The sequence below is a fragment of the Melanaphis sacchari genome, unplaced genomic scaffold, assembly GCF_002803265.2.
Source record: "Melanaphis sacchari strain LSU unplaced genomic scaffold, SCAv2.0 Contig310_pilon_pilon, whole genome shotgun sequence".
NCBI lineage: Eukaryota > Metazoa > Arthropoda > Insecta > Hemiptera > Aphididae > Melanaphis > Melanaphis sacchari.
The window spans coordinates 350,218-367,412 of record NW_020271184.1 but is presented as its reverse complement, the minus strand read 5'-3'; the positions used below and the strand labels follow the sequence as shown (position 1 = coordinate 367,412).

Here is a 17,195-nt window from a genome sequence, read left to right as displayed (position 1 = left end):
ATGTTTACAGTTTCACGCATAACAGTTTGTAGACGTCGATGATAATATAAAAAAATAAACCACGGTAAAAGATATAATGTTAAAAACACAGAACTATGTAAATGAACATCGATTTCGATTTTGTGGCTTTATCATAGATTTAAGTGATTACTGATTATATTTAAAAAATTGTATTACATTTTTATTCACGATAATAAAATACTTTGTACGGCGCATGACAAAGTGAATCACATTTAAAATTATTATAACTATACATAATTTAAATAGACAATAGCACGATCACAACCGTCAACCACCAAATGACAGGTAATAACCGCTATGATACTCATCCATAGATAATATCTAGACAAATGTGGTTTCAAGCAGTTAGATGTAATGGTTCTACAAAACCTTAGCTACCATGATTGATAAAATATTTTTAAGATCATTTCATTAGGATTTTTGTGGAATATGGTACTTATTAAAAATAATAATAATGTTCTACTTGCGCTCTTGTATAATGTATACATATTTATTATTTTAGTTGAAAATAGATTTACAAATGATAAAACATTTAAGGTTGTGAGAACATCATCAGTAACGAACAATGACTTATTCATTTTTATTGTCTAGTAAACCGTATTATTGCAGTTCAAAATCATTTGTTTTTTTTACAAAAGGTAACAATTTTATACTATAAATATTATGTATTTTAATTTATTTTTCAAGTCTTGGTTTGATTTCTATTCAGTCCTATCTATCTGAAAAAAAAATAATAGTAATGATTAAATAGTTTTGTATCATTTGAATAATCTACTTGTTAAATTATATGAAATAAATTATAAAGTTACATAGATATTTTCTTATATTACTTTCTTTTTTTCAAAAACTGTGAGTTACGTTGTATTGATATTGTTGCTATATAGATAAAGAGTTCTGTGAATACTGATGTACCTAGGAAATGTGCCATCAAATCATCCCCATGTCAGCTAGATGTAAAAATGTATAATATTAAATGTTAGAATCAGTAACTATAATTTGAATTAAATTAATACAATTTAATTATTATCTAATAATAATACTAACTTTTGTTTCTCTAGTATGCAAGCATGCAAACCAACTAACTATTTAGGTTCTTAGAACTAATTAGATATATACTTTGTAAGAAATTTCAAAAATTTAATATATTTAAAATATAATAAAATTAAAAAAAAAAAAATTTTCTTTTATTTTATTTTAGTACAATGAGTAGAAAAAATCTAATAATTAAAATATTTATTAAGGTATTATAGTTAAAAGTTGTATTGACAATAAATTAAATTATTATACTAATCAGTTATCATTGTTATTCCCTAGTTCAATTTCATATTTTCTATTTAAATAGATAAGTTAAAGATAACTTGATCATTAGGTAAAGATTGTATTACAACATACTTTCAAGTCTCTAGGCTAATGCTTATTTATTGTCAGATTTCCAAGATGACTTTTTTATTTATTTCTAATTTTGTCTTTGTATACAATATTAATTATTTACTTATATAATAGTTTTAAATCCAATTTGGTATAATCAAAAACTTGGAGATTTATTAAGTTCAAAAAATAGAAATACATATGTATATTATCTTTTTCAAAAATAATTTATTAAATTATACATACACAATAGTTGTAAAGTAACTTTGAACCTGCTATAAAAAGCTTACATCAAATATTTGTTTTGTAATCTTTATATTGGACCATAAACTAGATCAAGGTATTTGACCTCCACATTTTCCACATTATATGCAATATTACTCTGCAACCATTAATAAAACATTAATCCGGCCTCCAAGAGTTGTATCAGAAAATGTATATAATATTATAATGGTTAATTTGTAAAGTAAATAACAAAGACTGTCTAGCGCAGGGGTCTCCAACCTACGGCCCGCCAAGCTTTTTGCACCGGCCCGCCAAGCTAATTAATGTTTTGAAAATAATATATTAATTTTCATTGTTTTTAATTTATTTTTTATTAAATTGAATAATAAATTAAAAAATTATATAAATAAACATACATTTTTTTAAATAAATCTCATCTATTCTTATTTATTTCTCAATTTCATAACCTATCAGATATTCCTAGAATCCTAGATAGACAATATTTTTTTTTTTTAGACAACACATTTCTAAAAATGTTGGCCCGCAATGCCAAAGCGTATATCAAATTTGGCCCGCCGTAAAAAAAGGTTGGAGACCCCTGGTCTAGCGTGATTCAAGTGCTTTATCCTCCATAGTCTCTCCACACTTCCAATTCACCTTAGAATTTTTACCCTCTTGTTTTATAGTACACTGCCTAATATGTCTGTTTTATCTAACATAATTAGCCTCACACAATTTCTTTATAAAATCTACTTTTTAATCTCATTGGAATTTTGTCATTCAATATACCTTCATGTATACATAATTCTATTTTTAACATAATTCTCGAAATCACCATTATTTTGTACCACCTTTAATAACTAATAAGTACTTAACCTATTCACACCATACATCATCCCCTTATTGTCCTGTCATTTTTTAATTTCCCGCTTTGATTTTAATCTTACTTATTCTTAGCCCCTCCCCTTTTATCGATGTTCCCCATCACACTTTCGAACTTTCACTCGCAAACACAACATAATTTTCAAAGATCAAGAACCATGGCACCCGATAAAACTTTCTTATTTTCGTCCATTAATAAGAGAGTTGACAAGGGCTCAACGCCAGATTCTGATATACAGCTATTGAATTAAATTATTTCGTTTTTCCACTTACACTCTTCACTCTCATCCTTAACTCTTCATATTTCTTTTAACTTACATACACCTTTCAGTACCTACTCTATTTCTTCTTAACGTCTACCACAATAGTTTTTCCGAAACTCTATTATACGCATTCTCCAAATCTATAAACAGCATGCACAAATATTATTTTCTTTTCTAAAATTTGTCTCTAACAAAATATTAGTTCCATCGTCGATCTTAATTTCATAATATACACACTTTTATATATCTTGCCTTCAAATATAAATTACCTATCAAAATACTCTTTGGAATTTAAATTAATATCTTAAGAAACTAGCTATTTGTATTATATCTAAGCTACCTAACATCGTTTATTGACCATTATTCTAATGATAGTTGGTATTCTATTAAGTCCTCCTATTTCTTTTTTTTTTATTTACCTAGTCGCAATCCACACTTCTTCCTCATTAAGTTAACCATTTTTAAATTCCATTATACTTCTTAAATTATCTCCCTGTTAAACTTTTCATTTAATAAGTATCAAATTCTTTTTCCATATATTTTTTACACCATAAGTTATAATTCGTCATATCTTTATTATTTCCTCTTTCATACAATATATTCTGAAAATCTTGGGACATTTCTTCTCGGATCTTAGTCCACGTATCTTTTACTCCTTTTGTACCCAGCTTCTCATATAGTCATCATATTTCTTAAATTGTCCTTCTCTTACTAAATTTTTACTTTTTTAATTACTCATATATTTTCTAACCTTATTTCATTTTACTACAGAGCAATAAAAGTATTAATACAGATTGGTTTTATAATTTTTTTTTTCGTGGATAAATACTCGATAAAATGCTTTGATTTTTAAAAATGGGGGGGGGGGGGGGATATCAAATTGGATATTGTTTGTATTTTAAAAATGTCAAACTTAAAAATCTTTTGATTTTTCAAAATAATCAAGAAAAACAAAAAAAAATTATAGAAAACTAAAACATTTTTTAAATTATTTTGTAATGAAAAATTTATTAAGAAATTTCTTTTTCTTTTAAGTTTTGAAAAATTATTTATTATTTATACCGTAACAAAAACAAACAAAAAATTAAGGAAAAGAAGGAAATTTTACGCAAATTAAATTTTCCAGAAATTCGATTTTGTTTTTTCGCATGTAACTTAAAAATGAATAACTGTAGAGCGTAGATGCTTAGATGTTCAACAAATGTTCATATTATTGTTTTTTATTTACCTACTTTAAAATGTTGAAAAGTTTTTTTTTTTTGTAATTTTTAATTGAAAAATATTTGAAAATATGCTATTTGATTTCGATTCAAAATCAATAATTTTGTTTTAATATTTAAGTATACTTTTCTGATATTGGTATTTGGTAATATACTAACAGGGCCTCCACATGAAAGGGAGAAAGATAGTTAAACCTAGAACACAATTACTGGATTATTTTAGTAATCTGTTGAAATTAATTTATATTTTTTTTAAATTTTTAAGTACTTAAGTTTTATTAAATATTATGTTATAATATATAATATGTATAGAAAAAAGTAAACCAACACTGCGGGGTACCACTTAACTTCGCTAACCTAAACTTTAAATACTTATAACTCAATAGCTACTCGTCCAAATTTCGAGTTTTTTGTATCGATATATTCTGTTTCAGAATATGAAATTAAAAATGTATGTTTTGATTCAAACTTAAAAAAATTATAACAAATAAATGAAAATAAATCATCACATTTTATCTTTACTTTGCGTTATAATCTATATATAGTCAGTCCCCCACTATCATTGAATAATAAAATAATTCCCATTGTCAACTCAATTAAATACTATTAGGCATTCATTCTCGTTAAACGCCTAATTTGGTTTACTTACAGCAAAACTAAAAAAATAATTATAAAATTAAAACTTCATAGTTTTATAGATAACTTATTCATTCCAACATCTCACTCAATAATAAAATTATTATTCTTCTCTACTAACAACTAATTTGTTTCGCGGTGACTTATAGTATTTAAATCTAAAATTGTTTCAATCTTTCCGGTCTATATAAACTTATGTTTATTAATTAAAGTCACTTATCTAAATTTTGTTAATGTTTTAAAATACTTTAAAAAATATTTTGCTTTCGAAATTAAATTTAAAAAAATATACTGTAAATATGTATGTGCACTCAAAATAGTAAAAATTAAAAAAATTATAACAATTAAAAATATTAGAAAATAATAAATTTTTTTAATATTGTTTTATTTTGACGAGAAACTATGTGAAAAAAAATATTTTCAATAATGTTAACAGATTTTGAAATAATAAATGTTCTTCAATAAAAAACCACTCAGTTTATTAATAAATTATAATTTATAAATCATTAAAATTACGTACAATATTAAATATGTGCAGAGAATATTGTTGTAAATTCAAATTTTTTTCATCCTTACGTACATAACTTATATAGAACCGCTTAAACTTTAAAATATATTAAATTTAACAGTATCCACTGCATGTGCATGTCTTTTCATAATATAACATTTTATGTGGTGGGTAGGTCTTATGGATAAGTAGAGTAAATCATTTCCTGGGCGCCACACAGACTGGTATCGACCTCTTCTTTAATACGATTGTGTCTCCAGTTTTATTTTTACAACCTCTGTCCTTGATATTTAGCAAAAGGTTTTATAAAATAAATATTTCCCAATACCTAATAATACTATCGAAACAAAAAAAAATTGGGTATCAAAGTTACTTTTTAATGCATTTATAAATTATAATACTCAACATTTTTTAATATATTTTTACGTTTATGTTTTTTTTGTAGAGTTTTGAAATTAATCCATTGCCCTAGTCCTGCAGTTATATATTGAGTGGGCGGAAGCCTAGAAATGACGTCACCCTTCTACCTCCGCCCAACATCCCTGTTATTGATTTTCATCCTTGCTTTCTTTGGCCATGCACAGGCGCAACTTAAGGGGTATACACAAGTAGTCTACTGGTGGATGCTGATGAGTTCGTGTTTGTAGGTCGGAAATTCTCACTACCTATGTTGTGATATTTAAATTACAGGTAATTTATTATTCATGTACTTAAATTTGTTTTAATTAAAAATTGCTTATATTATGCATGCCTATCTATTTTATAGTCTCATAGGGCGGGTAAAAATATTATTTAAATAATGTCACATTTTATAGATACGATTATAAAAGGCGTCAAACATGTCTTCTGTAAAAGTAGCCGTTCGAGTACGGCCCTTTAACAATCGAGAGACATCAAGAGATTGTAAATGCATTATAGAAATGGCTGGATACACTACATGTAAGTTTCATTATTCAAAACTTTAAAAATTTAAATATAAAATAAATTAACCCCTCCTTATAAATATCATGCAATGAGGAACGATTTGTTATATCTATAAATAATGCATGTAATATTTTAATCTTTAATTGGTATCATATAAATTATTAAAAAAAAAAATCTATGAACTCTATATATGCCTTTATTTATCAAGTATTCAAGTAATAAAATTATAATAATAATAAAAGTAAGTAGGTAAGTATATTGTTTACAGAAAACATTTTGTGATGATAAAGGAGGGGGTAATATAAATCCAAAGTTTTAATATATAAGTAAAAATATTTCTGTAATGGAGGAAGAGGCAAACACAACATTGTATATACATGTCTATTGATGAGTAGATATCTACACAAATTAAATTAATAGTAACTAGTAAGGTATGAATTTTAAATCAATTTCATATTTTGTGGAAGTATATTTAATAATTTTAAAATAAGTAGCTTAAAAAGTTAATTTAATTAGAAATATAGTAAAATCTTCGTTATACAAACCCTCTATTTAAACTACAATTAGCGTATCTAAACGTTAAAACTCGTTGAAGCACTCGTATCGATAATTTTGTCATAAAATATATTAAACATAATAGTAAGTTCTTATGTATGTTATTCTAATAAAATATTATTAATAATAATAATAACAATAAACATGTAATATAAAATATTTAACTATGTTTTAAAAATTTGTTTATTGTGTTTTTTTTTTAATTTCCAATACCTATCCAAACTTTTGTGTATCAGAACACTCAGAACTAGGTGCGGCTTCCATTATTTCAAATAATCGAGGTTCTACTATATATAATATTTATTTCTATGTAACCTTAAATTTTTAAAATACTTTTAAATGAAATATATTTATATATATATATATTATTTTTATAAACTTATGATGTTATTATTTATAATTCAAGACATATTTAAAAAAAAAAGATTCATTAAGTATCACGCAATATGTGTTTAAAAAAAAAAAATAAATCAACTTTCTAAAACCATTATATTTTTAATTTGTATATTCAATAAGAATCTAAATAGTCAATTATGAATGTAATAAGATCCAATCAATGTTTATTTATATCTATTTATTCTTGCAGCTATAACAAATCCAAAATTACCATCTAATGTAAAGGATGCCACAAAAAGCTTTAATTTTGACTATTCTTATTGGTCTCAAAATGTAAGTAATTAATTTATATCTATTGTTAGTTAAATAAAATTCAATGTTCCTTTATTTTAGCCTTCAGATCCAAATTTTGCATCCCAGACTATGGTATATAGAGACATTGGTGAAGAAATGTTACAGCATGCTTTTGAAGGTACTTTTAACTATTAATGTTACTATTATTATATATTTTGCTAATCTATAATTATTTGAATTATTTAAGGTTACAATGTATGCATATTTGCATATGGCCAAACAGGAGCTGGAAAATCTTACACTATGATGGGACGACAGGAAGAAGAAGGTCAAGAAGGAATAATACCATTAATTTGCAAAGATTTATTTCACAGGATTAGATCAACTACTAGTGATGAATTACAATACTCTGTTGAGGTAAGTCACACATGCTAAATTAAAATAATTGTATTAATAACTATGTATGTTTATTTTAATTTCAGGTTAGTTATATGGAAATATACTGTGAACGTGTTCGTGATTTGTTAAATCCTAAAAATAAAGGTAATCTTCGAGTTCGTGAACATCCTTTATTAGGACCTTATGTAGAAGATTTATCAAAACTTGCCGTTACTACTTACCAAAATATCCATGATCTCATTGACGAAGGCAACAAAGCCAGGTAAACATTTTGACGTGTTTAAAATAAAAGATATAAAGTATTAATTAATTTTGAGTATGTCTTTTTTTTATTTATCTTGAAAAATAATTTTTTATGCATTATTATTTTTTATTTATTTTTTTTATCAGAACAGTTGCAGCAACAAATATGAATGAAACATCTAGCCGTTCTCATGCTGTTTTTACCATATTCTTTACTCAAAAACGATTAGATGAAATGACTCAGTTAACAACTGAAAAAGTTAGTAAAATATCATTAGTTGATTTGGCTGGTTCAGAAAGAGCAGATTCGACTGGTGCAAAAGGAACCAGACTTAAAGAAGGTGCTAATATTAACAAAAGTTTGACTACTCTAGGAAAAGTTATATCTGGATTAGCTGAAATGGTATGTATACAAATGATTTATATGTATAATTAAATATGTTTTAGTGACTACAATAATTTATATACATCTTATCAAAGAACATCCTAATTTATTTTATTTAACAATAATTTTACCAATATAGATAGGTAATTTACTTTTAAAAAACCAAACTACTTATAGTACTCAGTCGCTAAAGTGTATTTAAAAATATTGAGATTGTATTATTTTAATTTTCCTAAAATTATTAAAATTATTAATCATTATATTTTGTTTTTCATGCTTTTCATTTTCAAATGGCTAATAGTCAGTAAGTATTTTTGTTGATGTTTACTTGACATTTTTTATAAATTTTTTTATTTCATTAAATTCAGCTTCTAAAAAAAAGAAAAAAGGAGATTTTATTCCATACCGTGATTCAGTTTTAACTTGGCTTTTAAGAGAGAATCTAGGAGGAAACTCTAAGACTGCAATGATTGCTGCTATTAGCCCTGCAGATATAAATTATGATGAAACATTATCTACTTTACGGCAAGCTATTAACAGTATTAACTTGTAATAAATTGTATTGATTTATGTTATTATATTTTATTATAGATATGCTGATCGAGCAAAACAAATAGTATGCAAAGCTATTGTTAATGAAGATGCTAATGCCAAACTTATACGTGAACTCAAAGAAGAAATTCAAAGACTTCGAGACTTATTAAAAGCTGAAGGAATTGTAGTTCAAGAAGGTATATTTTTTAATATTTGTTATTTAAAATACCAAATTAAGTATTTAACTTAATTAGTTTGGTGACAGTGGTTTTTATTTTTATGAACATCAGGTGGTAAAATGGTTTATGGGAAACTAAAAGAAAACCGTAAGTAGGGGTTGCCACTCATGCTTTCAGTGTCCTGTTTCCATGAAGCTAGCTTGGCTTTGATATAATATATAATACATTGTATTACTTATACTTAGATTCTCTATAAACAACTAAAATAATAATAATTGCGCTTAGCTGACATCATCTGCATCATTTTAAGTATTCGTTCAATTCTACATTTATAATGATTTTTAATTTATTTTTAGGAGATGACGGAGTTAAAATGCTTAAAGATGGTGATGAAAAACCCAATATTCCTTCATCTATGATTGCTGAAGAAGCTGTTGACCAACTTCAAGCTAGTGAAAAATTGATTGCTGGTATAAAAACATTTCTATTAATCAATAATGTATTTAATTTAACAGTTGTATTTTATTTGTCGTAAAAGAACTTAATGAAACATGGGAAGAAAAATTAAAACGTACAGAAGAAATACGAATTCAAAGGGAAGCTGTGTTCGCAGAAATGGGAGTAGCAGTTAAAGAAGATGGTGATACAGTTGGAGTATTTTCTCCACAAAAAGTAAAATTGTCTCAACTTTTGTTTGATAATTAATTAATATTGCTTGTCATTTGTTAAGACTCCACATTTAGTTAACTTAAACGAAGATCCATTTATGTCTGAATGTCTTATATATTATATCAAAGAGGGCGTAACACGTGTTGGATCTGCAGAATCTAAAATTACTCAAGATATTCGATTGTGTGGCTCATATATACAACGTGAACATTGTCGTTTCGAAAATTCTAATGGTGTTGTTACTTTAATACCGATAAAAGGTGCTTTATGTTATGTAAATGGACGAGAACTCACAGATCCTATAGTATTGAAAACAGGTTCAAGAGTAATTCTTGGAAAAAATCATGTTTTCCGATTTAATCATCCAGAACAAGGTAAACTGATAAATATATCATTCATGTGACCAAATAATTTATATAATAATTATGTTTAGTTAGAGAACGAAGAGAACATAAGAACAAGATAGAAGTAACAGCTGAAAATATTAAAGAAAGTAATTAAAATATTAATTTGTAATTAAAGTTTTTTTGGTTAATATTATATAATTATGTTTTAGTCACATCTAAACCAGAAAAGAGTTCTCCTGCTGAAACTCCAATTAATAATGAATATGTTGATTGGAACTTTGCACAAATTGAATTATTAGAAAAACAAGGAATAGATCTGAAACAAGATATGAAACTTAAGCTAAATGCTCTTGAAGAACAGTTCAAAAAAGATAAAGAAACGGCGGATCAAATATTTGAAGAACAACGCAAAGTGATAAAATTATAAAATTAAATAGTATAGTTAATAAAAATTCTAATATTTTCATTTTTACATTTCTAACTATAGAATTATGAAGCTAGAATAGATGCACTTCAGAAACAAGTTGAAGAACAAAGTATGACTATGTCAATGTACAGTTCTTATACTCCAGATGATTTTGTTCAAGAAGAAGATATTTTTGGTACATAATATAGTTTAATAGTAATGTTTTAGTATGATAAATTATTTTAAATTGGAATTTTAGTTAATCCATTGTTTGATGCTGAATGCAATTGGACTGATAAAGAATATCAATTAGTTTTGACAACCTGTCGTAAATGGAAGTATCATCAATTTACATCTTTACGGGATGATTTATGGGGAAATGCTGTCTTTTTAAAAGAAGCCAATGCTATATCAGTCGAACTAAAAAAAAAGGTATAATATTTTGATAAATTTAATAATATAATAAGTATATTTTATTTATTTTAATTTTCAGGTTCAGTTTCAATTTACTTTATTAACAGATACTTTATATTCTCCATTGCCCCTAGACTTCTTGTCTGACGATGATGATATAGATAGACCATTTCCTCGTACATATGTTGCAATTGAAGTACTCGACACAAAAAATGGTGCTACTCATTATTGGACTTTAGATAAATTGAAGTGAGTATTTGTGAGTTACTCATAGCCATATATATTAGGTTATAAGATAGGGTAATTCTAACGCTTGTCTTTGTGTTAGAACAAGGTTGGATCTTATGCGCCAAATATATATTGGGGATATTGAAAGTCCCCAGAAATCACCTTGTGAGTTCAAAGATGATTTTTTCCAATGTCTGACTGCCTGCACCCCTAACAAGTCTTTCTCCTATTTGATACCCTCAAGGTTAGTGTTCCCTATATAAGTCCTATGTATAATGTTTAAGTGGTTTGTCAGACATGCTTATTTCGAGAATATATTTGGCTAATTATCCCACTATATATTATCAATTTCTCCATAAATATTTCATAACATCAAAATTGTTGAGATATTATTCACTATTAAACATTTTTATTTATTTTGTTTATTTACAGACAAAGATTAGAACTTATGCGAGAAATGTATCAAAATGAAGCTGAAATATCACCTACATCGCCAGACTTTAATATAGAAGCAATTACAGGCGGAGATCCATTTTATGATAGATTTCCATGGTTTAGACTTATTGGCAGAGCGTTTATCTATTTAAGCAATCTTATGTATCCTGTACCTCTTATACATAAAGTATCTATCGTTAATGAAAAAGGCGATGTCAAGGGTTATCTACGTGTCGCTATACAAGCAGTTTCAGGTATATAATATTAAATATAGTATAATAATTCTTAGTTACATTCAAATAATAATTTATGAAATATATATAATTATAGAAGATGAAACTTCTGATAACTCTTGTGGAGTAAGACAATTTGCAAAGATTTCTTTTAATGACAAAGATTTGTTAGGTCGTTTGTCTGGAAAAAAAAATACTGATATTATTGAAAGGATTGTCACTGGAAAAAGTAGCAACAAAAGCGATGGTACTAAATATAGTTTTGATGTTGTTTACTTGAAAATATAATTATTAAGAAATCATTTTAGAAATTGAAGCCGATGGAGATAGTGGTCATGGAGATAGTTCTGTATCTTCTGAAATTAAAGATGAAGAACTTCCAAATCACCTATTAATTAATAAAGATTTTACATTTAGAGTTACTTTATTACAAGCTGTTGGTGTTCCTGATGAATATGCTGATATTTTTTGCCAATTCAAGTAATTCAAAGTCCAATAGTTGTATAATTTTTTTAAAATGTTTTATTTATCATAAATTATATTTTTTTATTTTCAGTTTTTTGCATAGACATGATGATGCATTTTCTACTGAACCTGTAAAAAATTGTGGTAAAGGCACACCCGTTGGATTTTATCATGTACAAAATGTAAGTATTTAGTTAATACAATTTTTCAAAAATTAAACGTTATTTTTTTTATAGATTACTGTTCCTGTTACAAAATCATTTATAGAATATATAAAGACACAACCAATTGTATTTGAAGTTTTTGGACATTATCAAAAACACCCTCTTCACAATGATGCTAAACAAGATAGTACTTTGTATGTTCAATTAAATATTGAATTAAAATCAGGAATGTTAAATAAAATTAGAATACATTATTGTTTTATCAATATTCTAGTGTTCGACAGCCTCCAAGAAGAATGTTACCTCCATCAATACCAATTAGTTTACCAGTACGTTCTCCAAAGTTTGGAGTATTACCTTCACTGTGCACATCACACATACATGCCAAGTATGATTTATTGGTTTGGTTTGAAATATGTGAACTTGGTAAGCTACTTGATAAATTAATAAATTGTTTTAGTTAAATAAAATATATGTATTAGGTCCTGATGGGGATTATGTACCTTGTGTGGTTGATCATAGTGAAGATCTACCATGTCGTGGACTGTTTATGCTACATCAAGGTTTACAGCGCCGCATACGCATTACAGTAGTACATGAAACTGCTCCAGAATTACGCTGGAAAGAAATACGGGAACTTGTTGTGGGCCGTATTCGCAATATACCTCAATCAGAAGATGATGATACAGACAATTCAGTACTTTCGCTTGGTTTATTCCCTGGAGAATACCTAGAAATACCTGGTGAAGATCGTTGTATGTTCCGTTTTGAAGCAGCATGGGATAGTTCATTACACAATTCTGTACTTCTTAATAGAACATCTTCTGGAGGAGAACATATCTTCATGACTATATCAGCTTATTTAGAGGCAATAATTAATAATTTAATAAAATGAGAATTTAATTGAAATAAATAAATTATTAATAAATTTTAGTTGGAAAATTGTGGATGTCCAGCAATAATTACCAAGGACTTAAGCATGGTTATCTATGGTAGAGATGCACGTACAGGACCTAGATCTTTGAAACATCTATTCAGTGGCAATTACAAAAACAGTGAAGCAAATCGGTTATCTGGAATTTACGAACTTGTGCTGAAAAGAGCTTCAGAAGCAGGTAGTCCAGGTAGTTTTCGTGACAAAAGAAAAATGCAGTAGAAACCACAAGAGTTGTTGGCTTGTAGATGTTGTAGTTAAAGTTTCTTTCATTTTAATTATGTGTTATGATAGACGTTGATTGTAATATTTTGTACAGGTGTTCAAAGACGCCAAAGACGTGTTTTGGATACAAGTTCTACATATGTCCGTGGTGAAGAAAATCTTGAAGGTTGGAAACCACGTGGTGACAGTTTAATATTTGATCATCAATGGGAACTAGAGAAACTTACCAGACTCGAAGAAGTTGGCCGGACACGACACATGATTCTTCTTAGAGAACGGCTAGGTCTTGACAAAGTACCAATCACCAAATCTGAAAAGGTTTTTCATCTATGCTTGTCTATATTAGTTTATGTGTAATATTATAAATCATACGTGTCATAGGAGGTGTGTAACATAATAGCTAAAGCATCAAGTTCCACTAAAGATATAATGAGACCACCTAGTCCTGTGGCATTGCGCAATATAGACCCTAGTGTTTATGAGCCTTGGCAAATGAATGAGAGAGAACGATTCTTGGCTACCAAATGTATTAAACTTTTCCAAGGAAGAATACCATCTAAAGTATACTGATATTTGAATTTATTAAGTAATATAAATAAATAATAAACTATTCTTTTTTAGGAAAATTTGTTACCATCTTACACTAATATACTAACTCCAACTGATGACAAAACCGATTCAAATATCAGTCATTCATCAAGCTGTGTTACCATTTCAAATCATGAGTATGATAACCATATTATTTTTGTTAAATTTTATTTTATTTATTATTGTAAATATTTTATTAAAATTTTTGATTTTAGATTATTCTCCCCGGACCGCAGTTTTCAACGTGGTTCAAATATGAATGACTCCATATACATTAATCAAGATGTTATGATTTCTTCTCATTCATCAACATCTGAACCACAACTTGTGCTTTATGTACCAGAAGTTGAAGAGATAAGAATTAGTCCAGTGGTTTCAAGGAAAGGTTATTTGAACATTTTAGAACATAAAACTAATGGATGGAAAAAACGATGGGTGGTAAATATTTTTTTTCTAATAATTAAATGTATTTAATATAAAAAAACATATTTTATAGTAAAAAAATAATCGAATGATGTTGAAATTTTGTTATTATATATTATTAATATTTTCAGACAGTAAGACGTCCATATGTATTTATATTTAGAGATGAAAAAGACCCCGTAGAAAGGGCATTGATCAATTTAACTACAGCTCAAGTTGAATATTCTGAAGATCAATTAGCCATGGTAAAAGTACCAAATTCATTCAGGTAATGTATTTACATTTCAGTTTAATTAATGCATAACATTTTTTTATCTGAAATTAAATAAGCATAATTTTAATTAAAAATAATACTAAGATTACAATAATAGATAAGTATTTATTTAAGTTTTTAACTATCTAAAACTATTAAAGTAATAATATTACAATATATAATATATTTTATATCAATAAAAGAAAAAAGAAATACAAAAATTCTGGTTTTATATTTATAATAATATTGAGATTTAAAATTTATAATGGTAATTTTTAACAGTTATTAATTAACACATACATATATTATATTTTGAATATTTATTTATTCAAGTTTAATTTAGAAGACAATTAAGATAAAACATTTAATAGGTACATTACATTTTTTTTATGTTAAAAAAAAATGTTAACAAGAATATTTTGTTTTACAATTAGTGTTGTCACCAAACATAGGGGCTATTTAATGCAAACACTATTAGACAAAGAAGTGTATGAATGGCTGTATGCCATAAACCCTCTTTTAGCCGGTCAAATTCGGTATGTTATTCGTAGGTATTGTTTATAGTTTTAAGTACAATAATATAATGTTCATTCAATATTTTTTTAGGTCAAAAACATCACGGCAAATAATGCCAAATGGACAAAATCAAAAGCCTGCATTTGTGTCTAATCCAATTGACACGCATTAAAAAAAATATCAAAGTTTATGCATACTTTTTATTTTACCTATCTGTATATTTATTTGTGTATGTCCTTAAATGTTAAATTTAATCATATTTAAATACCAGCACTGTTGTTTTGCGATATACCATTTAGTAATGTGCCATTGAATTGTTGAGCTTTGTTTTATTATGCTGCCAAACACATATAATTGCTTTAAAAAAAAAGGTTTAATATATTTTAAATTTTAAAACAAAGGTTGTGAAATAGTCGGTTCAATATTTTATTATTATTGGTCTTTCTTATCTCTTATTTTTTATACCAATTCAAAGTTAAAAGCAAAAATGATCAAATAATACTATTTTTTTTATTTCTTCAATCATTATTGTGATATTTTATTTTGTAATATTTGCTGTATACATGTTATATTTTGTTTGTAATAAATTGCAAGATAAGATTACTCCTTTGCTCTAGTCAAATATATATCATATTATTATTTATTATGTTTAAATGCATACTATTAAATTATTTATGAAATAAAGTTTGAAAAAATTAATAAGTTTTGTTGTTGAACTATATATATATATTATTCAATATAAAAAAAAACATTAATAATGCAAGAAAAACAATTTTCTTATTTTTTTCAACTGATGATATAAAAATCAACCATTGTATGTAATATTTGGTACTGTCCTATAATAATATATATAAAATAAAAGTTATGTAAATTATTATAATAAATATTATTATATTTATTAATTTTAAATGTGGAATCAATGGTTATAGTCAATATGAGTGCTTTTGAATTAAATTTTTATAGTTTCTCAATTAAAAATCAATATAGCCCTTGTATTAATATAATTATCACAAAATAATTATAGTTGCTGAAATATGTATGTTCAATAATATTGCACTCATATTTAGTATTTATCTATATAAATAATATATTAAATTTAATTATTGAATACTCGAGTCAGTCTTTTGCAATAACAATTTAATAAATTTAGTCAAAATTCTTTTAAATTAATAATTCTTTATTATTATCATTACTACATATTAGAATTATACTCACATAAATTGTGAGATATGTAGATACATGTATTCATAAAGTCATTACATAACTAATGTTTAAATCAATATTTTAGAATTATTTTTAAACAATTCATATTTGAGCTGAAAATTACAATAGCCTAACTTGTCAAAAAAAAAAATTACTTCATTCTACAGTTTAAACTAATTACTGATTTAGTACTTAGTAGGTACTAAGTTGTGATATTATGCAACTGTAGGTAAGTCAATTAATAGTTTACAGTGATATTATATAATACCTATGATGACTAATGCAGTATTCTTGAAAATAAAATAGACAATCGTATAATTTGCAGAATGATTCCACTACAATCGCTAAAAAAAAAAAATCGTTAAGATTATTTAAATGCTTTGCTCATTGCTGAAAAACGTACATAAAATGAGGTTTTTCATTGACAAATTAATTTGTCAATAATTATGTAATGTCTTAACCAATTATGTACCGTTTATACCTCATGGTTGATCTGTGAAAATTATAAAAAAAATCTTGGTCATTACTTAATACTTATTAGTAATTACTTTTGCAATTAATTATTTTTTTTTTTTTTTTTTAATTTAAAATTATTGGTTTTATTATTATTTTTGTTTTCATTGTTTTCAAATTTCAATCACATTATATTTAGTGTTTTTGAAGGTAACATTAGAGAAATTTTGTTTTACCGATCCGGTCACACTGTATAATACAATCTTT

At 26.1% G+C, this 17,195-nt stretch overlaps 1 protein-coding gene across 1 annotated transcript; it reads left to right on the top strand.

Annotated features, from left to right (window-relative positions):
• Positions 1-180: 180 nt before the first annotated feature.
• LOC112596241 (kinesin-like protein unc-104) lies at positions 181-15,702 on the top strand. Its single transcript, XM_025341749.1, has 34 exons — positions 181-306; positions 5,569-5,813; positions 5,939-6,062; positions 7,189-7,271; positions 7,332-7,410; positions 7,480-7,649; positions 7,715-7,893; positions 8,022-8,281; positions 8,628-8,784; positions 8,851-8,990; positions 9,084-9,119; positions 9,329-9,442; positions 9,511-9,644; positions 9,703-10,015; positions 10,075-10,134; positions 10,198-10,400; positions 10,476-10,590; positions 10,654-10,826; positions 10,888-11,057; positions 11,469-11,725; positions 11,802-11,951; positions 12,001-12,184; positions 12,261-12,351; positions 12,406-12,527; positions 12,608-12,759; positions 12,816-13,201; positions 13,268-13,448; positions 13,587-13,810; positions 13,874-14,053; positions 14,114-14,217; positions 14,296-14,518; positions 14,635-14,771; positions 15,191-15,292; positions 15,363-15,702. The coding sequence occupies exons 3-34, from the start codon at positions 5,963-5,965 to the stop codon at positions 15,442-15,444; spliced, it is 5,061 nt and encodes a 1,686-aa protein (XP_025197534.1). The 5' UTR covers positions 181-306; positions 5,569-5,813; positions 5,939-5,962; the 3' UTR covers positions 15,445-15,702.
• Positions 15,703-17,195: the final 1,493 nt, after the last annotated feature.

Coding starts and splice junctions, on each gene's coding strand:
- LOC112596241 (XM_025341749.1), top strand. CDS start 5,963: ATGTCTTCTGTAAAAGTAGCCGTTCGAGTACGGCCCTTTAACAATCGA. Junction 12,185..12,260: donor GATATTTTTTGCCAATTCAA/GTAATTCAAAGT, acceptor TTTTATTTTCAG/TTTTTTGCATAGACATGATG. Junction 14,772..15,190: donor AAAGTACCAAATTCATTCAG/GTAATGTATTTA, acceptor TTTTACAATTAG/TGTTGTCACCAAACATAGGG.